This window comes from Vicugna pacos, chromosome 2 (assembly GCF_048564905.1).
Source record: "Vicugna pacos chromosome 2, VicPac4, whole genome shotgun sequence".
In the NCBI taxonomy this organism is placed as follows: domain Eukaryota; kingdom Metazoa; phylum Chordata; class Mammalia; order Artiodactyla; family Camelidae; genus Vicugna; species Vicugna pacos.
The window spans coordinates 82,767,818-82,795,355 of NC_132988.1; the positions used below are offsets into that span (position 1 = coordinate 82,767,818).

General features: G+C 43.1%; 1 protein-coding gene across 6 annotated transcripts; it reads left to right on the forward strand.

Annotated features, from left to right (window-relative positions):
* Positions 1-526: 526 nt before the first annotated feature.
* Positions 527-27,538, forward strand: HOPX (HOP homeobox). Of its 6 annotated transcripts, none has more exons than XM_072943569.1 (3): positions 527-859; positions 20,520-20,676; positions 26,734-27,538. In XM_072943569.1, exons 2-3 carry the CDS (start codon positions 20,533-20,535, stop codon positions 26,809-26,811), a joined length of 222 nt encoding a protein of 73 aa, XP_072799670.1. In that variant the 5' UTR covers positions 527-859; positions 20,520-20,532; the 3' UTR covers positions 26,812-27,538. The 6 variants fall into 6 exon arrangements, with proteins under 6 accessions (XP_072799670.1, XP_072799668.1, XP_072799677.1 ...); XM_072943567.1 differs by lacking the exon at positions 527-859 and adding an exon at positions 4,295-4,393; XM_072943576.1 differs by lacking the exon at positions 527-859 and adding an exon at positions 10,898-10,961.

The following is a 27,538-nucleotide window of genomic DNA, read 5'->3' on the forward strand; positions in this document are numbered from 1 at the left end:
GTGAAATCCAGATAAACATCAACTGCCCGGGTCCCCACACCCACACACATACCCTCACCCTTAAGAACATTTCCTCTGATGATCACACAAACTCGCACTCGGGTGCATCTTCCCACAGCCTTGCTCACACGCTAGCTTTTTATTTGAGCTCTCCCATGGGGAAGCCTGTAACCCTCAGATAGGAATTTCATTAACAAAGGAAGGGGAGGGGCCATCAAGAGGAAAGTCCAGATGCAGAGGGAAAGAAATTAAAATAGCTTTTCAAGGGGACCTAAAATTGTATCATCCTAGCCTCATCCTCCCTTATAACTGTATTTGTACATTCTGTGCCTGGGTGGGGGAACAAAAAACCCCACAAGTTTTCATTGATTGGGCGGTTGTCCAGGCTCTTAGTTTGGCATCCAGCCCACAGAGCTGCAAAATCAACCTCAGCAAGTCTCTGCTTTGAAACACAGTGGCATCTAACTGGAAGCTTATGCAAAATAAGGAGCTCAGCGCAGGGGTCCAGGGTCCTGCGCTTCTTCCTTCTTCTCTCAGCCGCACCCCTCTTATCCGATCTTGGTGAAGAGTCTTCCTTGGCTCAAAAAGAGATCAGGGACAAGAAAGTAGTGCCAAGAAAGTTCCACGAGACTCTCAGAAGTCACTGCCTGAACACCAAACCTGAATAACCGGGAGAGATGGAACTCTTAGGTGTTCTCCTGCCCACGCTGCAGGTTTTTCAGGTCCCTGCTTGAGTATGCACTCACAGGCGTAAGTAAACGTGCTCTCCACCGCCTGCGTCAGCCAACCCAGCTATTTAAGCAGGCTGGCAACACCCGACTCAGCTTCCAAATCCAAGGCTTGCCTTTGCCGCTTTCACGTAAGTAACTTTCAGAGGTTTGCTTTTCGTGCAGAGGAATGAACTTGTGTGGAAACTGGGCTGAAATGCTCTAGTTACCATGTTTGCTAGCCTGATGGGAAGAGGTAGACATGAACAGGAGAATGAAAGTTAAGAGCTGGCCCCAAGCAGGGAGCCTGAGAATGCTGTGGGGTATAAGACACCAAATGCTTGCAGATGTGCAAGGGGTCAAGGTGCATTTGGAGCAGGGGGCAGTTGGGTTGGTCTTTTGGTGGGCAGATGAGATGTTTTTCTTGCTCACTTCTATCTCCGAAAGACACAGCGAAATCAGCACTTGTATGACTGTGCCAGATGCATGTGAATTCTGTCACTTAGAAGGTGATAATTGTTAGTCTACATCTTACTTGAAAGTCAGACATAATATCACTTTAAAATATTTTTTGATCCAACGGGAGTCAAACCTCCCAAAAGGGGGGGTGTCTGTGGATTGAGTAGCGGTGTTTCCATGCTGACTTTGCAGTGCTATTTTCTGTTATTTCATAATGCTTATCAGTTAGAACAATGAAAACATTGATCTCGTTTAAGATGAAAAGGAATCTCGTGCTCTGGGGTTTTGAGGAAATGTAAGTTTGTGATATGTGAGCACCAGGTATCCAGGTAAACTGTTAAGTAAAGTGGAATCAGAATCGTTAAATTAAAAGGCACAACATACCACATAGCTTAGGTGAGAAAGTCTTAAAGAGAAGAGGAATGCAGAAAGAACCCACAAGGGAGCACAGTCACAGACAGGGCCCTGGAGTGGGTTTGGGTAAATATGGTTTAATATAACCCAAGCCCAAAACAAAGGGACCTGGGACTGGGGAAGGGATGAGCTGGGGAAGCAGATAGTAGAGGATTATAATTAGATATCATATTTATAAAATGCATGTAGGAATATTATAAGGAATAAAGCATGGCATTGATTCCATAGTTCCTCCCTTTGGGTCAAGAATCTGGCAATTAAGAATCTGGGGAAAGTCAAGAGCTTTTCCCAGGTGGTCCCCCGACCCCTGGCCCCCAACACATATCTTGATGGTCATTTTCTGGACCCCTAGAAATCCATGACTCTAAATGAAGACTCCTGGTTTAAACAAATGCATTATTTTTCAACTGAGCTGAACCTGCTGACTAGGAACCTACAGAGAAGTGGCAGGGTTGGGGGTGGTCGAAACCATTAATATGGCAGGCACTTCTTGGCCACCAAACTGGAGCTCAGTTGTAGGGTCATGAAGGTTTGATTTCCACCAAGCAGGTTGAAGGGGCTTCTCTGATCAAAGATAAGTTGCGGGCCGGGAAGAAGAGAATAGAAGTAAAAGGTAGCTCCTGTTCTTAAAGAGTTTGAAATCTGAAGGACAAGGACATAAATAATGAGAAGTCAGGCAAGAAACAGTACACACCATATGGTATGAAATGATAGGACATGCAAACGAATCTACAGTGACAGAAAGCAGTCACTGGTTACCTGGGAAAGAGGGCAGGAGAAGGGGGTGGGGGGATTAGGAGGGTTTGAGAGTGATGGGTATGTTCGTGACTGGGTAACCATTTCTCATGTGTGACAATTTATCAGATTATACACTTTAAACACGTGCAGTATTGGATGCCAATTAGACCCCAACAAGCAAGACTGTAACAATCTTGTTTATAATAAAAAGCATTTCTAAGAATCAGCCGATGCAACATACTGAAAATGAAAATTGAGTACTTTTGGAAAAAAAAATTCAATAAATAAAGTGGAAGACCAGCCCCTCAGGACTGTGGACTTCCATAGAATTGGGAGGGTCCAAGAGATCATCTAAGTCAGTGGTTGCACACCTGGAGAACTGTTCTTGAAAATACCCTAGGCTGAGCCTCACCTCAACCGATTAAATCAGAATCCCTGGGTGGGTGGCCCTATGCTGTTTTTTAAAGCTCCTCAGGTGATTCTAAGGTGCCGCAGCCAGGGATGAGAACCAGTGAAACCCAAACCCCTCACTTGACACCTGAGGATAAGGAGGCTCAGAGAGAGGGCAGGGTCTGCCCTTGACCACATGACCCCCAAGCACTGTGTTCCAGTGCCCAGGGAGGACAGCAACAGGACGTCAGGGGACAAGGGACCTCCAAGACCATTGCTTCTGGGTCCTCAACACCACACTTCCAACTCCAGCTGGGATAGGGTATCTGGCACATTTCAAGCAAATTCTTGGAACCCAGACATGCTCCGGGCAGCAAGCAGGAGGAATTAGTCAGAGCCTCAAAGGTGCATTATTTAAGGATTGTGCTAACGTGTGAGAAGGGATGTTTCAAAACTATAGCTTCCTTTTGTTCCCCACATAATATCTGGCCTAAGCCAGAGGATTATAATTATTGAAAAGAGTCGCAGCCGACGCAGGCGCTCTGCTCTTGGGGGACAGCCAAGTCGTGCTTTCAGGAGCTACCCCGAGTTCTCTGCATTGGGATGAGTCTGCTTGGCACCACAAGATCTCTTCATTGTGATTTCCAGGTCAGCCCCGGGCAGCAGTGTGAGTGGAGTGAAGTTTGTCTTTGTGGCTTCTGCTCCTCCTGTCTGTCCCTCACCGTGACACCTGTGCCCGTGCAGGGGTGGGTGTAGGGCTGGCCACGGGGCTGCCGCACCTCACCTGTGCTGCCTGGGCCAGCTGGCCACGTTTCAGGTGGTTTCCCATCTCTCGTCCAAGCCCAACGATTTCCAGGGTCCCATCCCCTTAGGGCTTTGCTTACCCAGCTCTGGAACACTAATTAAAGTTACCATGTTAACAGGCAATAATTGTTTAATGAGTTATGTCCCTCCCTGGTATATTAAATAGGATCCAACAAGATCACATCTCTGGGAATTCTTTAAAATGTTATATAAATGTAATTACCACTTGAGGTAATCAGGGGAATCAAAGCTTTTAGCAAAATGTATATTCCCTACGATCAGAATTTCAAGCAATTTGCTGGGGGAAAATATACCAAGATTGGGAGTTTTCAGTAGAAGCCTCCAAGTCACATCCCATAGGAAGCTCCCCACAGACTGTGGGCCCTGAGAGATGTCTTTTATTGAATCAGTCTACTTTTTGTTAAATGTATTTGTCTTCATTAGAGATGGCTGCATTTCATTTATCTTTCTGAAAAATGGAGAGTCACCTTAAGGTCATTACAGTAGAGATAAAAAGTCCATACATTCTGCTCACAGGGCCTTATAAATATTACCTGCTTCCTTCACCAGAACAGAAGGCTGGTACTGTCACAGCCTTGGTGACAAAGGGTCTCCTTCCTGGGGACCCAGTCCTGCAGCCCGGGGCAAGAGGCCCCTAAGTTCCCAAGATCCTCACAGCCCTATCTTCCATTTGGAAAGCTGAGATCACTGCAGCTCATGTTGGCAAGTGGCAGCTGCACTTGGTTGGTCCAGCCTCTGCAGAGGGGTGTGGTCAGGGGTGAACTCAGCCTCCCTCTAGGGATGCAGCGTCTGCAGGCTGCAGGGAGCCAACAGTACAGAATCTTCACTGGTGAGAACAGCAGCGAGGACAGAAGAGGAGGGTGAGTGGTGTCCTGAGCCCCAGGGGACCAGGAGACAGGGGACCCAAGTTCCCAAGATCTGGGGGGAAGGATTAGGCTGTTGGCATCAGGGCAGCACCCAACACTGAAAATGCTGCTGTTTGGAGGCTTAATGTTTCTTCTTCTGGCCACTGAGAGTTCCACAAAAGAGAATAAAATTTTTTTGATAAGTGATAGGTTCGCACAGCTCATGAAATAGGTTTGTTTTAGAGTGACAGAGTTTCTGCCTTCTTTGGGTGACTTTTCTTTGAACATTTCCCCCTCATCTTTGCTTCCAAATTCTCTCAGTGTGGAATGGCTTAGTTCACTTGGACATTTTTAAGGCTATGTCATGACCTAACCCAGATTAATTTTTAGAAGTTGATGGCTTCCTCCCACTTTAAAAAAGCCAGGTGAATGGGAATGGTGAACAGGGCTATGCGATGATGAAATTATTGGCAGAAGGGTGGCCTGTGGCCTGGAGTGATTTATGAAGTACCAGCCTGCCCATTAAAAACCAACACCTGAGGATCCCAAGGCAGCCCTTGAACCACACACCAGCCTTGGGCCAGCGGAGAACACGTCTGAGGCTGCAAATAAAAGACACTGTCCTGACACAGGGGGTGCATGCATCTGCTCTCTTGCTGGCTCCTGCCCTTCAATGACCTTGATGTGGATTTGGAGTTCCAGTGTTGTTAATTCTGAACACAGGTAGGGTTTGGGGTGTGTAAGAACCTGACCAAGCAGATGCAGGTCAGGCTGTCCTTGTTTCTTTGGCTGGGAAAGTGCCTTCATTGATCTTTAGGTGATACGGTGAACACTCTTCCGCAGAACTCCAGTGTAGACTGGTCCTGACAGAAGACAGCCTAGCCCAGGGAGCAGAGTACAAGTCTTGCTGGTCAGGAACCCTGGTTATTTTCAGCTCTAATTCAGCTGTAATGGAATTCTAAAGCAAGCGGGAAAAGCCGGAATATCAGGTGTCCCATTGGATTATTAATAGTGTCCCCTTTCATTCTCAAACATACCTGGCCTTGAGCAATAAACTATATAGTCACCTATTAACATAGTATATGAAGGTACAAGAGAATAAAGTGAGCTGCTCTGTGTCTTAAAATTAGTTGGTGCTGAGCTGACTCTGGAACCCAGGCCTCCCCACGCCTTCCCTCTGGCCTCTCTGCCAAGTTACTCACTCCCCCTGTGACTCAGGTTCCCTGTGGGAAGCACTGTATCCATCCTGCCCAGACGGAGAGCTGGTGTGTTTATATTGGCTCACCAAAAAGAAGTTCAATGTGCATGCTGAGGGTTCAAGGAATTGTTCATCACAAGGTCAGGTTACTCTGGCATTTGCTTCAGGCTCTTGTTAGCTTACGGCCCTGTTTGAGTAGTGATGGAAGCTCTTTTGAAAGGAGAGAAGTTAATTTTTACCCATCCTCATGTAATTTCTTGTAATTTACTTTCAATGGTTTTGATAAAATGTGACCAAACATGAAAATCTTGTCAGATCTTTCCCAAATGAACTGTTTCTATCTTTACATGTTAAAGGAAAAACCAAAACAAAATCATAAACATCGTAAGGCATTGATGAGCTCTAATCTCTTAGTGTACACGGAGCAGGAAATGAACGGTACTCATTCCAGCCATTAGATCTGGATGGATCACGATGGAAGTTTCCTGTAATTCTTACGGGCATGACATAGTCTAGTCTTTGTTGCTGTATTTCCATTTCCTTCCTGTGTGGTTTCTCCCTGAGGAAATTTACATAAATAATCCTCTCTCCCTAGGGCTTATAGTCCCTCCCTCCTTTCCAAACTTCTAGTCTACTGGTCCAGGCGCGAAATCTGTTTCATAAAAAACTTTAATTCAATAATTTATGCCGAGAAATGTCTATCACTCTGTTATATATTCTTTACACTCTTTGTGGATAGTAAAATAGCGTCCTTTGGAGATGACTAGAACTAAGGTTTACAGAGCAGGAGTGAAGAAAGGGGGAGGCCATGACTCTCCCGCTTTCATTAGCATGGTACCCGATTCAGGGTTCCACAATTTAAAAGGGGGCAGAGTCCTTTGAACTAGCTCAAAAGAGCTCCTAGATGACTAAATAATAAAAAAGATCAAGTCAGTAAAGAGTGGCAAAAGGACCAGATGTTATTTAAATTGGATAAGAGAAGGCCAGAAAGCCATTTGATGCTGGTGTTGAAAAGCATGGAGCATGGTTAGGGAGGTCAATGACCGGCTAGTCACCTTGATCTTTGGGGGAAAAAAACCAAGCCCAAGGACCCCAAGGATTGGAATCGGCTGGAGCATGAAGGGGATGAGGTGAGGCATGAAGTATTCCCTCATTATGCAAAAAATACATTAGACAGAATTACACAGGCAAGCTCTGAAAGGCAGGGCAGTCCAACAATCTTTTAATTTTTAAAGTTTTTTTTCTTTAGGCTCACGTTAACATATTCCTGAATTCGTGGTACACACGAGACCCTTCCTACGTTTTACATCTCATTCTATTTCTTCTACTCTCCCACTCTCCGTCTTTCTTGCTCTGTCTTTGAACTCAACACCATATTTTTATGATCTGCCTATGTGACTGATTATACTTCTAATATTTCCAATGCATTACTTCTAACTCCTTTTAATTTATTTTATTTTACTTCTTTTTTAAAAATATATTTATTGATTTATATTCTAACTCCTTTTTAATAGTCTGCTATTTATATACACTATTAGCTTATCTAATCCTCTAGTTTTTTTTTTTTTGGTTTTTTTGTTTTTTTTTTTGGAGGGGGATAGGTAATGAAGTTTATTTTTTAATGGAGGTATTGGGGATTTTACCCATAATCCTGTAATGTTGACCATTTCTTCTGCCTCCAGTTCTCACAAATGATGCCATAATGAATATCCTAATATGTATGTATACTCAACCACCCTGTAGATCTCGTTGGTGGGAGACAGGGGTAGGGAGAGGGGTAGGCTAGATAGCTTATGTTTTCTTTAAGCAATGTGGAATATTAAATCGTCTGTAAGAAATGGAGACACATGATATCACAAGTTCTAGTCTAGTATTTCAAACATTTAGAAGCTTCTCTGAGTTCCTTAGGACTTTACTAAGCCTTTAATAAGTAACTGAAATAATTTTCTGGAACTTAAAGAGTATAATTTTCAGCAATTTTCCCCTCTCAATATCATTTTCTTAAACTTGGGCTAGTCAGTTCTAGAAGTACTTCATTTCTCTGTATTAGTGGACAAAGCAAATGAAATGTTTTAAGAAATCTTGTTAGGCATAAGGTTGAGTGAAGTTTCTACAATGTTTGGCTGCTTTAATGATTGCAAAACCTGATATCATTCAGTTGCTCAACATTATACCCTGAATCACCGGGAAAGCTGGATTAGAACCTTAATAATGGTATCTTGTATCTCTATAGTGTTTATAATTTATAGTGCTATTCATAAACTTAATCCATCTCATTGAATCCTACAACAGCCGTGTGAGACAGGTGGAGTAGGACTGTAGCTTCAATTATAGATGAAGAAACAAAGGTTCAAAGCAATTAAGTGAGTTGTCCAAAGTCACTTGGAGATTTAAGTGGTTCTGGTGGAAGGAGAGTGCAGATCTTCTGAGCCTCCCCATCCAGCCTCTTTCTGCAGTATGACGTCTGATGCTCAGAGGAATGATCTACTGTAGGTTCAGAGCTAGCTTTCTGGTGTATCTGTCATTTTCAATCATTTCATGATGGCAATGAGTAGGCTAGAGCTGCACGTCCTCTGTTTATCCCATTAGCTGAACACCTGTTCATAAAAACCACTCAGCTGGGGAGGGGAGGAAATAAGGCCCATGTAACTGAGTATCATGGCAACAAGCAGCATGCATGGTTGGACTTTGACATGATTTGGAGCTCTACAAAGAACCAGGTGTGTGTCATTTTATCCACTACTGAAAGTACAGTCATAAAATCAGAATGGTAGTTGGACCATAAAAAATAATGATTGATTCAAGTATATTTGTGCAAAGAGATAATTCCATTCTATCAAAGAGTCTTTTTGGCAAACACACAAACAACCTGAGGAAGTTATGCGTTTTAGTAGGCAGGTTTCAACGGACTGTGAACGGGCAGCCTAAACATCTATGGGTCACACATGTGCAACCCATGAAGGTCCCTAACTACCATTCCTTACTAGGCAGTTAGGGCTTAGGCAGCAACATCGTAGAACCCGGAATACATTTTTGAAAACAATAAATCATGATGACATGTTCTCAGAATTACAAATGAACAGCCCTTTTCAGACTCAAGCCCTGAGAATGAAAACATTTTCAGAAAGAAACTCTAATCTCTTAACATTCTAAAGTGACCAAATGGTTTATTGCTACTAGATTTTTAAAATACCAGACGGATTTCCATCAACAGCATTACCAACATTTAAGTTTCTGACCATTCCTCCTTTTCTTATTTTTTACTGACATATAGTTGATTTACAATGTTATATTAGTTTCAGGTATACAGCAAAGTGATTCAGTTATATATATATATGTATATACATTCTTTCTCATTACAGCTCATTAGAAGGTATTGAATATAGTTTCCTGTGCTATACAGTAGGACTTTGTTCTTTATTTATTTTATATATAGTAGTTTGTATCTGTTAATCCTAAACTCCTAATTTATCCCTCTCCCCTTTCCCTTTTGATAACCATAAGTTTGTTTTCCACATCTGTGACTCTGTTTTTGTTTTGTAAATAAGTTCATTTGTATAGCATTTCTCCTTTTCTATGCAAAAAACACACACATCTCACTACTGACTTAATTAATCTAATTAATGTTCTCCTAAATAAAACATAATTAGGAAGCTAAATGGGTGACAAAAATTAATAACATACTCTAGAACATAAAAAGAATATTTGTCTGCCATTTTGACTTATTTGTGCCATTTTTCCTCACCAGAAACTATTTAGTAAGTTGATCTCTTTGTTACTTGCTTCTAAGCTTAATAGTGCAAATTTCTCTTTATGTTTAATGGTTTTCTTTAGAAATATTGAGACCCTCCCCATAACAGAACTCTATTTGTCTAATTTCTTGGCATATTAGGGCATCAGACATTTTTAAAGATGAGATTTGATGATCCAACTTAATTCACAAGTCTCACGCCTCCTGTATTATCTGGTTGGAAAAGCCCTGGCCACGTGGCTGTGCTCCATGGAAATCTCTAGTACAAGCCATTCTTGTTCTTTTGTTTATATTTGATCACAGGACCAAACTCTGTTTGAGATGTAATGGATAGTCACAATTACTAAGCATTGACACCACTATACTAACAATACCCAAAGCAGGCAGAGGTCCAAGGGCTATTCACCCTACTAGATACACCTCTTTTCTACGTATTCAAACTGCAATAGAAGTGAAAGATCAGCAAATTTGAAGTTATAGTATATCCTCTTATCTTTAACCACAGAGCTGCAACAGTATGCTTTCTTAAGAGCAAGAAGCAGCCTCCTGTTCAACACTTCGGTTAGGTTTCTGTCCTCTAAGGTCCGGACAGACCTGCATTTCACTAATCCATAACAGCAGCTCAGGTGCCTAAATTCAACAGGACTTTACTATCCCGCACCCAAGTGAGAAATTCAACATTTTACATATAATAAGGGGATCAGATGTCTAGGTCTGCCTGAGACATTTCTGATATAAGCCGGTTGTTCTGATGGAATTATTCATAGCACCTACTTTACACTGGTGTTCCAGATTGGATGACAAATTATATGGTCATGATAATCTAACAGATAGGCTGAATATTAAACAGCACCGTGGTTCAAAATGTTTCATGAGCTTCGCAGTTGTCCTCTGAAGTAGAAACTAATCACCAAGTGTTCAGCAAATCAGGGGTGCAGCCTAGAACCGGCCACTGTACTCCCCTTTCTCAGGTCAATGACATCAGTGAACTGTTGATGAGGACTAATGTGGTAAAGTGAAACCCAGGCCATTCTGATCATTGCGATTTTAGAAGGGAAATGATCTCAGAGGTTTGGGCTCAGTAGCTTCACTTTTCTGGATGAAGAAGTAATCATAACACTCCCAGAAATGTGTACGTTATTTTACAGTTTTCCAAGTTGTTTCACAAGCATAATAATCTCACTGATTGCAACTGAAGTAAATAGGCAAGGAAGGGTGTTTTTAGTCACATTTTACATAGACGAGAACTAAGTTTCAAATAAGTTAATAAATAAATAAATGAATAAATAAATAAATCAACCAACCAACCAACCAACCTCAGCCAAGGTCATATGACTTTAAGCAGAGGAGTGAAAGCTGAAATCCAGGTCTGACCCCTTGCCCAGTCCCAGTGCTCTTTTCATTATTCCACACCAGCCTAGTATTTTCACTTATTAATGAGGATCTAACATGTATCCCCTACATATAATTTATCTATTAAAGATGCACAGATGTTCCCTCTGTAACTCATGCTAGCTACTGAAAAGAACTTTATTTCTGCTTCTTTTTCTTTTCCCATCTACAAAGAGCTCTGGCAGCAATGAAACTGTTCTTGCCTGACAGCGCCACTTAGAGGCTGACTCAGGAAACACGAGGTACAAAATCTTGCCAATCCCCTTCCTTCTTCCTTGTCCCCTGGGTAGGTGAGGAGGAGAGGGCCATGCAAAGTAACTCCTGGTTTTTTCTTTATCGTTCACCATTCACATCATTAATCATCTCTCAGATGACCTACTTTTCACATCAACACTTCTCAACATGCTCTTCTTTTCTTCCTCTTTCCCCCTCCTTATTTCATCTATGACAAATAAATACAGCTTTAATTATTATGCCTTTACAGCAAGATAAAGAAAAGTCATCCTTCTTGAAATGAAAATAGAGTTCAATCAACATACGTTCAATAAGTACTCACTGCACACCTAACAATGTGTCAGGACTGTTCTAAATACTTGGAATACATCAGAGTTGTGCTACAAACCTCTAATAGCCTCAAAAGTTCCCTGAAACCCCCTTTAGTATCTGCACCAAAACCTCATCTCATTAAGCCAAATTTTAATTAAAACAACTTTTTTTAAGCATTTGCTTTCAGAATGAATAAATGATTTCTTACTATATTTCACAAGGATATTTCCACAGAATTATTTTCTATATTTTTTCCAATTAGAAACATATAACAATTCAGTTACCCTCCCTTTTGTGAGTTAGCCTGGGCTTTGATGCACAATTTATAGTGTTTTTACTGGAGAAAATGTTTTCTGAATTCATAACAATCATTGTGGAGATAGACCTTTGGAAAAGGAAGCTGTTTACAAAATGGAGATCTGCCCTAAGGAGATTATGGAAATGGGATTGCCCTCTTTCATTTGCCCATGTATTTTAAGGAGGTAGACTAAATGCTCCACTTACTCACCAAAGAAGCCTAAGGTTTCATTGTTGTCTTTCACCGTTTTTCCATGTTTTCACATACCAATCTTTGGATTAGAACATGATAAGCTGGGCTATCGGCGAAAAGGACTCAATGTGCATACAAAGAGTTGTAGGTCCAGGGTTAATTAATGATTAATTCACTGCTGGAAGTCATTCACAGACACCCTCCCTTCCAATAGCTCTTTTAATAATATCTTGCTAGTTTCCCTAAGTGGCTGTAGAAAGGCTGGACCGCTGAGGGACTTGTTCCAACAATAGTTTCAGGACGTTCCTTAATCAAGTCAACAAAACTCTGTACATGTAGAGGTTAAGGAGCAGCACTAGTCATAAGATCCAGCTGGTCTGGTTGAAGCCAATCTTTCTATTCCATTCTATCTGATGCTGCAACTTTTCCTCATCTGTATACGGTATTACTCACATAATGTCATCTTTCAATTTTGTCTGTACCAATGAAAGAAAAGTGTGTGGGAAAAGAAAGCCAACCTGGCTGCTGGTGCTGGTGGTATTAACTGAAATCACTAGCTAATCTATTTAGCTAGGTCAGAGCTATGTCTGGTCACCAAGGTTGAGAAACGTGTCCCAGGGAGGGAAGCACTGCTCCCAGGCTAGCCCCGCCTCCCCAGGACACCAGAGCGGATGGAGGACACCACCTCAGTCCTGTCCCAGGTGCACCACTCAGCTTTACTGCCCCTCTTTCCACAACCACCTACCAAGGCACTTCTTTCTTCATAGCTACTCAGTACACAGAGGAAATGCAGTGTAGTGGTTAAAAAAATGGATACAGAAGATGGACTTTCTAGGTTTTGATCCCTGCTCTGCCACTCCCTTGATCTGTGATTTGGGAAAGGTTTCCATCGATATCAGTTTACACGTGTGTAAAATGGAGACAGTATGAGTACCTATCACATAGTGTTACTATTCCTTTAAGAATGAAATGAGTTAATACATCTAAGACATTTAGGGCTGTGCCTGGCGCAAAGCAATTACTCAAGAAATATGTTGCTGTTGTTGTTAGAACAGGTGAGCTTTCTGTACCCGATTCAAAAATAGGGATCAACTCTGTGTTTTGGCGGCAGTGAAGACCAACAGATATTAGGAGGCTAGAACGTTATTTTTTCCAATGTTCTGTTTTGGTTTTGAACATGGCAGGTCCTGGTTGTTGCAAACACAGAGCACTGTCTTCCTAACTTATGTCCTAAATCAAGTCATGCCAGATGCAACTGGTTAAGTTCAGTTCAACATACATACAATGAGCACCGGTTAAGTGTCAGACACTCCTAATGAAGGCTAGAGATATATAAATGTATGAGAAATGACATATCTGCCATGGAGAGCATATAACTTGCTGGGGAAGACAAGCCATAAACAGATTATTTGAAAACAACTTCAATTTGGTCATTATTCTCACAAACCAAGACAGCCTGAAAAAAATCTACTCAACAATTCATAGAGTGTTTGTTCCTGCTTGTTAGTGACCTCCTCACTGCTCATCTTCTGTCCTATTAATGCTTCCACATTAATAGATGAGAGAAAAGTAGACGTTGAGGAGTGGTGATGAGGAATGAGCAAAGAAACTAGTATTTTGGTGAAAATACCAACAATTAAGTTCAAATCAATGTACAATGCATAGAGGGGCTAATGAAAAAACCAGCCCACCCCCACCCTGTTGGTCTTGAGACGCTCCAGCCAGTGATACATTTTACAATGAAGCAACATATACAGCATTTGATTTTTTTTTAAAGGTTCTGATTTCAGCCATAGTGCTTTACCATTTCAGAAAGATTTTAAAAAGGGATTAAAGCCCAGAAAAAGTGACACTTATAAGTGATTCTTACTAGTTTACCACCCGGAAGACACCCTACTGAACACCTTGCTCACAGTCATGTAAAGAACAATAGTAGCTTCCATAAGCAAGCACTTTACACTTTAGAAACAGTTCTCCTAAAATGATATCATATGAGCCTTACAGCAGAGCTGCGAGCTCGACTCGGGTGTGTATTATTATGTCCTCTTTCCACGTGAAAGAAATGGAGGCTCAGCAAAGTGATGTTTCAAATGATTAGAACTCGGGATTTCTATTTGATCTTTTTACTACATTAACTCAAATTTCATTTTGCTGTTAATTCTGCTGGGTTTCCTGAAACAGAGGAGCTTCTAAGGCAAGAGGAAAGCAAATCAAAAGAGGAGGACCTGGAAATCACTAAGCTGAATTAGCAGCTACACAGAGCACAGAAAGAAGTACGCATCCGATATGCAGCACTTAGAAGAAGGCACTTCATATTTTTAAGCCTTGGCTTAACTACTAAAAGATATGCCATCCAAGAGCAGGGCTGAAATATTGAAAACCAAACCTTGATAACATCTTTGCCTGACAAATCTTGGAGAATAAGAGGTACTTGGGATGGGATGGTCACTGGCGACCAGCTGGAATGTCATGAATTCAAGCACTGGTTGGCATCTCTGTCTTCCTGCCCCACAGAGTTAAGTGCAGCGTGTTCTATGAGAACAGCGTGCTTGTCATTGTGAGCTGGCTGGTGGCTCTGCATGTGCCTGTGGCTGTGACACTGGGTCAAAAGTTAAGAGCGCAGATCTTACTGGACAAACGTGAATAAATCTTCCCAGTTCATCTGTACCTCAAAATGTGGGCTCAGAACAAATTTGAAAGGGGCGTTTCCATTCTCTCTGTTGCCTTGGTGTCAAGTAGACCCTAGGACTTTCCCAGGAGATTGAGGAGGTCTTCAGGAGGGCTGCAGCAGGCGCTAAGGGAAGGAGGCTGGAGAGACCACAGTGGGTCAGCAATGGCCTGGCTGCCCCAGTCCCATTTCTTCACTAAAATTAGAGCTCAAAGGTCCAAATGGGCAACTCAGTGATCCCTTAGAATTTCTGACATCAATAGAGCATAGGGGAAGACAGTTTGGAAGTATACATCAATCTTAATGCTCATGACATCATGAACTGCCTTGACTGCTGTGGCCAGAATAAATGGTAGAATTCTGAGCCTACCTCTGATGCTGTAGACCAGTTAGCCTTTCTCGACTACAAAACAGGACTAATTCCATTCTGATTTCTAAGAGAGGATTGTGAAAGAAACTAAAAGAGCTAACACCAACCTGCCTTTGAACAGGAGCTGGGCACCCCATGATCACAGTATTGTTGTCGAGACACTGAGCACATTATTTGATTTCACATGTTTATATCCTGTTTTGAGCCCACAGTCTAATAGTCTCTCTCTTTTACACTTCCTGTCTATCCCTACATCCTTTTTTCTTCCTTATTCAGTCATTTTACACACACCTCGGTAGTTTTCATTTGGAGACTTTGATATTTGCTTTGGGGGAGGGAGGAATAAATTGATGTGATTAACATATTTTTTAAAATGTAGAGTCAAGTCCTGACTCCCAGGAGCGCTGTAGAAGGGACGATAGTAACATTTTTAGCATTATACAGACAAAAGGTCTACCGTAATTAGTTTTCCATGCATCTGTCATATTGTTCCTGGTAACCAGTGGAAATAACAAGCGAGCTTTGAGATAGTCTAAACTCTCCAAAAATACCTCAAATCTCCTCTGAGCTGGAACAGGAAATACTTTTATCCAGTAAATAGTAAACATATGGAACCTTTTAGCCTCAAGAAGTTGAGTAGGCTGGAAACATAAATAGCTTCAAGAAGGTTTAGATATTATTCATAGACGAAAAGAATATATAACAATTTGGGGGAAAGTTTAGAAGTTTGACAAGTGTTGATGAGGATATAGAGCAAAGGAAACGCTATATACTGCTGGTGGGAGTATGATTTGTTCAAAACTTTGGAAAAGAAGTTGGTATTACATTGTAAAGCTACTAGTCACATTCCTTATGACCAGTTCCACTTCTAAAGAAACCATCTGAGATGTGCTTCAGAGGACATATACAAAAATGTTCAGAGACGCAACACTTATCATAGGAAAACACTGGAAACAACCCAAATATCCACCGACAGGCAAAGACCTAAACAAATGGTAGTATATTCACTACATGGAAGCAGCACTAAATATCAATGAATTTCTCTACATGCAGAAATATGGATGAATCTTGGAAATGTGTTGATGAACAAAGCAATTCACAGAAGAATTATGTTTAGTATGATACCATTTTATCTCAAAAATATAAAACCCCCCAAAAAAGTTCTCATAGGGATCCATACATATTTGATAGGACTAATTTTAAAAAGCAAAGAAATAATTTTTAAGAAAAAAATTAAATTTTCTAATTTCAAGGAAATAAATGTGAAAAAACAGAAAAATATCAAGAAAAAAATTTAGGTCATCTGTGGTCCCACAATATAGATATAAACACTGTTAATATTTTGTTGTATTTTCCTCCAGCTTTTGTAATATGTAAAACTGGAATCAATGTAGCATTTTAAAAATGTATTTTCCTGTTTAGATTTGGAATCTTGTTTCCCTGAAGACAGCAGTGATGCTAGATGTATATGGTATATTCATAATCTAATGTTCAGTTTTAAGTTGTATTATGTAAATCTGTAAGAATGATAACTTAAACTTTAGCATTTCCCTCACTGAAAAGTTTAAGAATTTAGAGAAGGACAATCACTTGTCAAGGTTGCCAGATGTCTTCCACTGTAATCTTTGGCTTCCAAATCAACGATGGAAATTTGTATGATGAGGTGAAAGGAATTTTTCCTCTGATGGCCTGCATTCTTAAACTCCGATCTCAACACAAAGAGATCTGTATTATTTCTGAATTTTTGAAAGCGTGAGGAAGTTTCTCTTAGTAGTTCATAATTTTAAAGACGGTTTCCACATTCCTGGCCATATATACAAAAGGTAAACAGCATAATATCTAAATTTCCTCTCCAATGTGTATTTTTAAAATCCTATTCTTTTACAACAACCTCAAACTACTGTCTACTCCAGTGTTGAGATGATATAGAGAATCAGTTAGAAGGTATTTTAAAGCATCTTCATGGTATAAGGTATAAGAAGTTCTAAACACTTACTGTTGATTTTAATGATTAAGTTGCAAAATCTTGTGAGAGCTGAAATACTATTTGTGTCTCCCCATGCTGGATTCCTACAATGTGGTTTTGGTTCAGGAGGTCTGCAGTAGGTCTGGACATTTCTACAGGTGATTCTGAGGCCCAGCCAGGCATGAGAACCACTGTTCTAAGCTTAAGGACATTAACCACGAGGTTCATATTTTAAAAACAAATAAAAACAAAAACAAAAACTCCTTTCTTTTAAACCCCGCCTTGTGTTAGCCTGGGGAAGCAGATCAGTAGTCCACTTCTATTTGTCGCTTTCTGGGAGACGCTGGCAGCTTGGGAGATTCCCACCTTGCACTCCATCCAGAGTAGTTCAGTAAGTGACAAGTGAGGAAATGCTGTCCCCTTCCAAAGGCCCACCACTTCTCTTGGGGAAATGGTAGCACTTAATTTTTCTCACTTAAGAAAATACAGAATGCTTTAAGAGCCCTTTGTTTCCAGAAAGTCCGTGAACATAAAGGAGATTCAGGCTAAAGGAAAGTGGGAGACAGCCCTACAGAATGATCCCTCTGCTTTCTTTACTTTTGGCCAGCTCACCACGGAGCTGCTGCTGAAGACCATCTACCACTGATAACCTTTTCTGCTATCAGTGGCATTACAGAGAGGTCAGAAAGGCTGCGAGAGGGAGGAGAAGATGGACAATGTGAGCCCAAAGTGATTTCTGCAGGTCCCAGTTTGTGGCACTCTTCATGAGCTGGTTCGTGTAGGTCGATACTTTAAACGTCTACAGGATTAGGGGACAAAGGTAAGGCTGTCAGATCTGAACAACTGTCTATCTACCCAGGCATCAGAATTTAGAAAACAGCCAGCAGTTTTCATTTAACATTTTGAAAAGGTTTGTGCACCGTCTTTCCCCAACCACAAAAGAAAACACAACCACAGGGCAGATTACTCTTTGAATGTTTCATAAGGTATTAATAACCACAGCAACAGTAGAACTTGTGCTCAAAGTTTAAGAAGCTTTAAAATATCTTTAGTTCTTTTCATCTGACATTGTTTAGACTACCTTCAGAGATACTTTTCAACAGTTTCCTTACTGGAAAGAGTTGAGAAGTTTTATAAGGCCAGGGTTTACTAGGGTGACTTGATTTATAAGTTTCCTTTGAAAGAACAAGAGGGAGACAAGAAATGGAGCAGTAGCAGCAAACACTCATCAACCAAAGAGAGCTGAAATAGCAGACTGAGTTTTATGGAGAAATAACAGGTAGATCTGACCACCATAGTTAGACCTTTCATGCTCATTTCTAGAAATCAAGTTTGTTTGTTTGGTGTACCTTAGAGAAGTAGGTACTTTCAAATGGTCCTCCCACAAGTCTCCTTGGCAGCCAGCCAAGTCCACTGGGCCTCAACCAGCTACCCTAAGGAGTACTTTAAAGTCAAATGAGACCTATCCACGAAGCCTCATACAAAGTCCTGTAACAGGAAGCCACAAAAATATAGTAAGAGAAAATGCACCTGATTAAGTGTAATAAATGTAAGCATATGAGTCACCCTTGAATTATATAATAGCAACGAACAAAACAGAAAGAGGGGAAGAAGTACATTTAGAACAGTCCTTGAATCTGAGTCCAGTTTAGAAAAACGCACATTTGATAAAGATTTCTGAAGGAGTGGGGAGTTTACAAAGAAGCAGCAAAAATGTTCACAGAAGAGCCAGCAGATCTGTGTCACTGGAATTAGATGGAAACTTTCAAGGGCAAGGAATAAAATCAGAAGCAGCCATTTCCCCTCTCCTGTGTTCTTTCAGGCAAAATGAGCAGTGGTGGGTGGCTCCAGTGGGCAGCTTTGGCTGGAATTGGTATCTTACAAGGACAGTCAGTGCCCATTCAAAATAGCGACAAGCCCCTGCCTGCATTTAATTTAGACTGTTGCACTCCTGAATTTTTTTTTTTTAACAAACTAAAGAGAATGACCTGCTGAGAAGGGTTTAGCAAAGCACAGGCCTGAAACTGAAACTAAGGCTTTCCATTCTAGGGTGCTGGTCACTAAGTTCTTTTCAGCTCTTAAGTTCTCTGTCAGAGAAAGGGGGAGATAGGTGCTAACAGGAGAAGAGGTATTCACAGCCTGGCTTGATCCCATCCTGCTTCGGCACTGACAGGAATCACTGGGATAGACTTTAAAGTGGGGGAACACAGAACTCTCTAAGAACACGAGATTTCACCATGACTTGACAACTGGCTTGAGCCCAAGAATCTCTCACAGTAGAATGGCTTCTTGTCTTACCTGGAAAGCCTCCTCAGGTGACCAAGAGGAGAGGGAAAGACATTTATTTAGGGAGGACAGGATGCAGGTCACAGTAGAATAGGTCGTAACAGCATCAGGGACGTTATGCAGACAGATTGGTGAAGTGTGGCTCATCCCCAGGCACAAACCACATCAAAACCTACTCAGGACTGTGCTGGATGATTTTGCAATTGTTTATTAAAACAACAAACCAACCTGATTCCCACACTTGTGCTTGTCTTTTACTGTCAGAAATGGCAGGTCCTGACCTGCCTGTGCCAAGTCCTCAGCCAAGAACCTGAAGACTTTTCCTATACCTCAGTACAACTTAAATTTGGGGGGGGGTCCACATCTGCCATTGTTTTTGCCCCAGTCCAGAGTTCAGAGAGATGCAGCAGGAAGTCATGTTGCCCAAAATCTGCCAGAGAAATGCTTGGCTGTAAAGTAAGGAAATACAAGTGACCTTGAAGCTGGAAATGGACCCATTCTCTTGACTTTACAGTTAATTTTAATATAATCACAAAGGATGTCTGATTTAAAAGACAACTGCTGTAGACCCTCCTCGGCTGGAAGTCCTCATCTAGGGAGGCACATACTGTATGTACCCTGTGCAACAACGCCCAGGCCATGGTGGGCAGTGAACAGCCGGTTGACTGGAGGCGTCCGACTCACTGACTTAGTTAAATAAACTGGAGATGGAGAGACGGAGGAGGAGGCTGCAGACTGCAGAGTGACTCACACAAGCCCTCAGGTGGAAATTTCTCCTGATGCTCAGTTCTCGGCCCGAGGAACTGCAGGGGGTAAATAGCGTCTTTGGGGACCTATCTCCACCTCTAAAGGGGAGAGAATAAAAGCGCCGCCCCCATTTCCCCAATTTTGTGAAGTAACTTCTGTCCTGTGGGTCATTTCTTGGAAGAAGGTGTGGGGTTGTGCAGGCCTCCCTGGCGAGGGCGGCAAAGTGCTGAACTGTTTTAGAGGCAGCACGGTGCGTACGGGCGGGGCGTCCCCGCCGCGGATCGCGGGAGCCCAGCCACGCCATCTGTCAGGACTGTCCCCAGGGCAGCTCCCTCTCCCCCGGGGAAGCCTTGAAGGCGGTTTTTCAAAGTCATCGCCGCGCTTCCTCCGCTCCTTCCTTGGAGCCTCACGGCCGAGAGGGCTCGCGCCGTCATCTTCCTCCCGGCACCCCAGACCAGGGGCCCCCGGGGAAAGTTGCTGTAAAAATTCGGAGCAGGACGGAGGCCCGAGGACGCGCAGCTCAGCGGTGGGACCCCTAGGTGCGCCCCCGGAAGGCGCCTGGGCGGGCTCCCGCCGCAGCCTGCAGCCGCGGACCCGCGCGCGGTGCGACCGCGAGCAGGGACAGCCCCGCGGGCTGAGGGTGCCTGGCCGCGCCCGGGATCACAGTCCCTCCAGCGTCCCGCCCGCCAGCCCGCCTCACTCACCACCGCCGCTTCTTCTCCCGCAGCCGTGCCGGGACCATGTCGGCGGAGACCGCGAGCGGCCCCACTGAGGACCAGGTGGAGATCCTGGAGTACAACTTCAACAAGGTCAACAAGCACCCGGACCCCACCACGCTGTGCCTGATCGCGGCCGAGGCCGGCCTTTCGGAGGAGGAGACCCAGGTGAGCCCCTGCACGCGCCCTGCCCGCCCCGACCCCTGCCTGCCCGCACCGCCGCGCCCGCCCTCGCCTGGGCCATCTCGAGAAACTGCCCTTGCCCCCGTCTCCTGCTTGGCCTGCCTCCCCGTGATCTTTCATTGATTCTGCCCGCACACTGGGAGCCCAGACCTGCATCGATCCCACCGCAGCATCGCATCCCAGCTTCCCGGCTCCACGGGCGCCGGATCTGCCCCTCTACCCCAGCCCGGTGGCTCCCGCAGGAGCTGCTTAGAAATCTCACGCCCACCCCGGCTTCACCTTGCTTTTCCACTCTCCACTACAGCCCAGGATACACGCTTTCTCCTCTCTCTGGCTTGGGAGCAGCGTGCGTTGGCCCACTTGTCTGGCTTTTCCGGGGTTCTATTTCTCCTCTGGGCTGTGAGCGAAACCTCTGGGAGAGGTGCCGTGTGCGCCCTCTGAGCCCAGTGCCCTCAAATCTATTATCGGCGGGAATGTCAGAACTGGAAGAAATCTCAGCGATCAGCTGTAAATTCAGTCCTCAGGTTTGGTAAACGAGGAAACGGAGGTTCAGAGACAGGGACTTGCCAATGGGTCGTTAGGCATGCTCTTTCCACTACATCACGCTGCAGCTTCCGCTGAGCTGCGGAGCTAAAACTGCACGGAGCCAGGGAGATTTGGTCCCGATTTTTTAAAATTCCACAGCTCTAAGCTTTACGGTCTTTTTCTGGAGTTTTCTGAGAAGGCAGACATTCGATTTTACAGCTGGAGGTCATGGAAGCAGATGTCACCTAAGTGCATTGATTGATTGACTGATTTTTAAATTCCTATCCTGAATATTGTTTAAGGTAGTGAATGCAACACTGCCCGTGATTTTTAACCACTAGGTGCAGTGTTCGCTCCTTCCACTGATTTTTTTTTTTTAATCCTGCCTAAATTCTGACTTCTGTCTTCCCTTTGGTCATGGAAAGGCAATTCGTTATGCATGATACTACTACTTGGAACTCCTCTAGCATCTCTCCCATGGGAGCCCAAAGCACTTCACACCTCTAGTCTCAAGTCTAAACAGAGACTTTTTAAATCACTTTTTTATAGACAAGAGAAAGCATCAGACATTTTGTCCTCTCCTCACCACGAATCATAGTTGAGGCTTAAAAGCTTGTAATGGGTGCTCCTATAGATCCCGAAACCAAGACCCCAAGATCCATTTTAGATCTCAAGTCCCAAATGATTTCTACTAATCAAGCCTACTAATCAAGAGAACTTGCCCATAGAAAACCCGCCCACTCCTAGGTCAAACAGAAAGTCAAATGTATTTGTTTTTAGCAAAGGGAACAGCTGTCTGGCTCACCAGAACCAGAACTTAATGGAAGGTGATTTACTGTAATCCAAGTCTAACAGCTCGTGTTTCTTAGAACCCTCTCTCCCCTGCAGGAGGCAGCCTGCTGACCTTTTGTCATTTAAAATCCCATGCTATATTTAGAAAAGAGGAGTGATCACAGAGACAATAATTCATCTTTTTAAAAAGAAGACTATGGGTTTACTGTGGGTCAGTATCAGCCTCGGATTCTCCCTTGGCAAGATTCTGTCATTTCTTTACCTGTAAAGCAGAATAATTACAGGTGATACTTGCCACCTATTAAATGACCTGTTGTTCCAGGTACTCTCCAAGTGGTCAACCATTTATTCATACCAAAAGGTTAAGTAACTTGCCCACAACCACAACTGGGAAGTAGCAGAGATGGGATCTGAACCCTGGCAGTTTGGCTCCACAGTCCAGACTCTTAACCACCAGGCTGTTTTGTCTCCACAAAAAAAACAGAATGGAAACAACTAGGTAGGGATGGGAAGGAAGGACTGAAAATTCAATGTATTTTCTATTTCTTCCTGAGAAAAAAAACCCAATTCAGTAAATGACAGTCATCCCAGACTATATGTGATCTTTCCTCAAGATTCACCTTATATGACAGAACTGAACAGAAATCAGGTCAGGGACAGGAAGAAAGGGCACCTTTCTGTAACTGAGGTCAGCCAACTCAGACCCCTACACAGCAGGGTCATCTGCCCCCCTCAGGCCACCCTTCAGCCATCTCCCCTTTTCTCCCATCCACAAATGAGCAAATGGTGGACCCAGCCCCGAAGTGAGTGTGCTGGGGGATGAGTCAGCCTCACAGCAGGGCCCCTGGCTTCCTTTTCCTGCCATGAAGCCAACACCTTCTTCCTCCCTGAGACTGCCACAGCTCGTCTCTCCCCTCTGTCTTCCGGGCCTTGACCACAGGGAAGCATCTGAGACCCCAGAGCTCAGAAAGAGGCAACATTTGGCAAGTTCGGGGAAAGAGGCTTCTTTGGCAACCCTCTGTCATCTCCTACTGGGTGGGATCTCATCTTCCAACTTCCCATCTTCCCAACCTTCCTTAACCCCTCCCCGTGTGCACTGGTGGGTGAGAATGGGTCTCTGCAGGGACCTTTTAAATAACTCACGGAGGCCAGGGGCTGCCGGGTCTCCATATAAGCAGTGTCTTGTATCAGCACTTCCCCTATTTCTTTTCTTTGTTAGTGTTACCCCTTTCCATGAGAAAAGGTCATCAAAGCTAAAATAATATTTATTTCATACACCTGATCCCTTATCCCTATCACCACCCACTTGCAGAATTGGATTCATACTCATTTCCCTAGAACAAGTAATACTAGGAGAATAAAAAGAAGCATGCAATGCCCCTGTAAGATAGTTCACTAGAGCTGATTCACATTGCTGATACTTTGACAGGAGCAAGAGGAACCAAAAGTTTGAAACATTCTCTGACCGGAGGCTTTGACTTCTTTATACTGTTCCACAGTAGGACAGTGTTCTCTGCTTGGGGACAGGGGACACCTATGGGAACCCAGGGTGAGGTGAAGGGTGTTCTGATGGAAATAACTTTTTATTAAAAAAACCCTAGAATGGTTTTTTTTTCTGATGACAGTAATTAGATATCTCCTATATTTAAATTAGACAAACTTTACAGAATCCCAACCCCTGTGTCTTTCATTTTGAAGTCAGTGTGAAAAGGGGCTGGGAATGCTCTCATCATCCCTTAGGGAGGTTGGGATGATTTGCCATTTTCTATTATCACCAATTCAGTCCCAGTGTAGCTGGCATTGGTTCTTAAGAGAGGTTTCCAGGATTTTTATCTCCTCTAATGTCCTGGGTTTTAGTTGTTGTTCTATCAGTGGAATAAAAAACTCTAAAGGTTTCCTCTGAAAGGAATGAAATGTTAGTTACTAGAGAAAAGGACAGGAATAATGTTATTTTGCCTCAACCCCTCCCCGTCATAGTGTCTAATTATCATCTGTTCCCTCGGAGGAAATAAATCTCCATCAATGGGCATTACTAATGAGGGCATCCATTTATAAGCAAGAGAGGGGTGAATGTCTTTCCCAGGGGATGACTGAAACAAAGAAGAGGAGGAAAGCCAGGAGGAAAATTAATATTGATGTGAGTGAGATGTGATAGTTTTCAACCCTAGAGGGGAAAAAAAACAAGCAAGGTGTTTAATGGGTTTTGTTGGAGAGCAACTGTTTTGCTAAATTATCATATACACACTTGATTTCAAATATTTATCTTCAGAAAATAGTTGAGCTTTTCTTCCCGTCCCTCAATGCTAGGGTTCAACTTGTGAAGCACTTGGATGCCAACTCACCGGTTCACAAATGTGGTCATTGCTGAAGTTATTTTCAGCTGTGCATTAATATTCTGCTTCATTACTAGTGTAAAGATGTGGGTGGCTCTTCTGAATGAAGCCAGCTCAATCATTTTGTCTTCAGTGAATCCTGATAGAAAACGAGCCTTTCCTCCTCCAAGTTTTAATTAGTCAGTCTTTAAAACTCTGCCATTTATTCAGCTCTAGTAACTGGAAATTCTGTTTAATCAGACCTTCTAGGCTCAAAACCCCTGCAGAGCTACCTCATTAATGAAACTGGAACCGTGCTACCCTCACGTCAGATTCCAGAGTTAACTAAACACACGCATGATCACAGAAGCAAACAGGCCCACGTTGAGCAGCAGAACTTTGGTTAAAGCCACCGAAGTTACGTGTGCTGTCTCCTCCTTAAGGTCAGAGATACCAGGGAGTGAAATATGGCACGTGGAGAACCACCTCCAAAGAGAAGGCTTCCCTAAGGGTAGTCTGCTGGCCCTGGCTTTAGATTACTTTCTCTGCTGCCACCCTGCCCCACAGAGTGTGTAAGACGATGGATCTTGATGGCTTTGTAAGGCACCTGAGTGTGTAAACTCTCAGTTAGGGTGAGTTACAGGTGTGGCCCCTTGCTGTTCAGCCAGCTGAGCCCCAGTGCAGAGCCCCAGACGATCCCGTGGCCTCGCTCCCTTCTCGCTCTACAGGTGTTGAATCTAAGAAGCACTCTTTCCCCTGTGGTTCTCACCCTTTCTTCTGATCTTGGGCTTAAGCTGAAATAAATGCCTTTTGACTCCTTAGATCTCTGCAGGGACAAGGTCTTCCCCAGCATGGCCCTAGAGCCCACCGTTTGTTCTGAGGCTGAAACCACATCTGGCTGTGCTAAGTCAGAGCCCACCACACCAACTCCGTCAGCATGCCCCAGGTCTGGCTGGCATCCATCCCACAGCTATGTTCTTTCTGCTACTTTTCTGTCCCCTCATCTACTGATCCCTAGAATAGGTAAATTTGAGCAACCCAGCAAAGGACAGTGGAGACCCTGTAAGCTTACCTCTTCATTTCCAGTTGAGCTGACTGGCGCTCTATTTTTAGGGACTTCCTCAAGTTCTCATAGCCAGTTGTTTATAATAGAGCTTCTTGTTGGCAGAGCCCAGGAGTGCAGGGTCCCTGGCAGTCACCTCCCCAAGCAGTGTGACATGAAAATATCATCATTCTCAAAGTGTGCCCTGATGTGTGAAAGGTTAGGAAGCACAGGAGAATAAAGCCTGGAGGTCCTGCCTTCCCACAGCCCTCCAACTCATCCTCTCCATGTGGATCAATGCTTGCTGCTTCTATTTCTTCACTACTTTCTCTTGTGGTTTTTTTTTTTTTAAACTTCAGTTTCCTCCTGGCTAACCTGGATCATACCCCAGACTGTTCCCCAACAGGGGTCTCCTTATCTCTCCTTTGCAGATTTCCTCACCCCTTGGTGGTATAATAAAGGCAGATTTGTGTTTCAGCCCTCACATGGTACTATGTCTAGAAGTATCCCTTCTGGGACCTTCCCTAAATCCGTGGTTACTTATGCGAGGTATGAATATTTGGGACACACAGAGCTAGAAGGTTTTGAGTCAACTGGGTGTCCCACTCTATCTTTTCTCACTGCTCAGTGGTCCTGCAGCAGGAAAGATTGGGCTAGCCTATTCCATGAACCCCCAAAAAGGAGTGCCTCAAGGTTGTCCCATGCTCAGTTTTCCATTCATTTTCTTCAGGGAATTTTTACTAAGCACTGCTGATGAGCAATGCCCTTGATGAGATCAGCACACATTGATGAGATACAGCAGCCATACAGATTTATCTGGGGGCATCAAGGAGATGTTTCCATTTATTTTATTCACTCAACAAACATTGACTAATTTCTGTTAAACCCTTGTGCTAGGGGCTAAGGATGCAATGATGATAAGATGGATACAAGTCTCTGCTGTCATGGATCTTTATTTCTAGAAGGAAATGTAGATTAAAAACAAGTGAATGTACAAATGAATTAATTACAGATATTAAAAGTTCTGTGATAGTAACAAAATACTAAAATAGAAAACAAGAAGATGAGTAGAGATTCTACTTTAGATAAAGTGGTTAGGGAAGGCTTCATTGAGAAGGTTCTATTTAAGCCAAGCCCTGAGGATGAGACTGAGATCATCAGATAAATAATGAAGTCTGAGCATGGGAAATAGTATGTGCAAAGGTCCTGAGGCAGGAAAGGTAAGTATCACAGTGAGAAGAACCATCCCCATGGACACAGTTCTTGCTTTCCTCCTTTCCAGCTGGGCCACAGAGGCGACTTTTAGAAAGGGAATGGACATTTCAGTTTTTCAGTATGTGACAGGTAATTTTGTACATTTCTCCCCTCCAGAAATGGTTCAAGCAGCGCCTGGCCCAGTGGCTGCGGTCAGAAGGCCTACCCTCAGAGTGCAGATCCGTCACGGACTAGGGAGATGGTGGGCATTGGTGGCTTCCCTCCATGAAGACCATCTGCTGTTTCTCTTGTCAGCTTAACCAAGCTATTTTGGTTTCTCAATGTAATGTCATATGTTCCACTGTTAGCTGTCCTGCTACTTAACACAACGTTGTATTTTTTTAATGTACATAACTAGAAAAGAAAATAACAATAGGAAGCTATGTGCAGCTTCTGTGGAAAGCAGTAGCTTGGCTGGAAAGTGCTGTGGCTTGCATTTTCCTTCCGGTCACAATGACAGATGGTGTGAAAACCATCTAAGTTTTCTTATGATCATCACCTCCCAATAACAGTTTATTTTCACCATCGATTTCAGAGCAGGCAAAGCCTCTGTTAAAAAGATAACATGACCAAGAAGAAGACATTTCCTTCCAATTCTACTTCCCTAAGTCACTTTCCTTGTGTTTCATTTAATACATGGGGATTGAGTGAGAATATAGGGGGATATTTGAGTCATTCAGATTTCATAAAGGAGTTCCTTGGATTATAGCTGCATTCACTTGGAAAGCACCCAGTGAGGCTGGAAGACAGAAACTCCAACTGGCAGAAAAATCAAGTAACGAAGTGAAAAAAATCCACAAAAGTCTTGAATTTACCTTATTTAAATGCATTTGTTAAATGTTATTTTGCTTAACAAAATGAACTGCTTTTTGTTTCTAAAATGATATTCTAAATAAAACCTTCACGTTTTGTTGAAAATGCA

Excerpts from the sequence above, each read along its gene's own strand:
- HOPX (XM_072943567.1), top strand. The coding sequence starts at position 4,314 with ATGCAGCGTCTGCAGGCTGCAGGGAGCCAACAGTACAGAATCTTCACT. Across the intron at positions 4,394-20,519 it reads AGCGAGGACAGAAGAGGAGG|CCGTGCCGGGACCATGTCGG; the intron begins GTGAGTGGTGTC and ends CTTCTCCCGCAG. Across the intron at positions 20,677-26,733 it reads TTTCGGAGGAGGAGACCCAG|AAATGGTTCAAGCAGCGCCT; the intron begins GTGAGCCCCTGC and ends TCTCCCCTCCAG.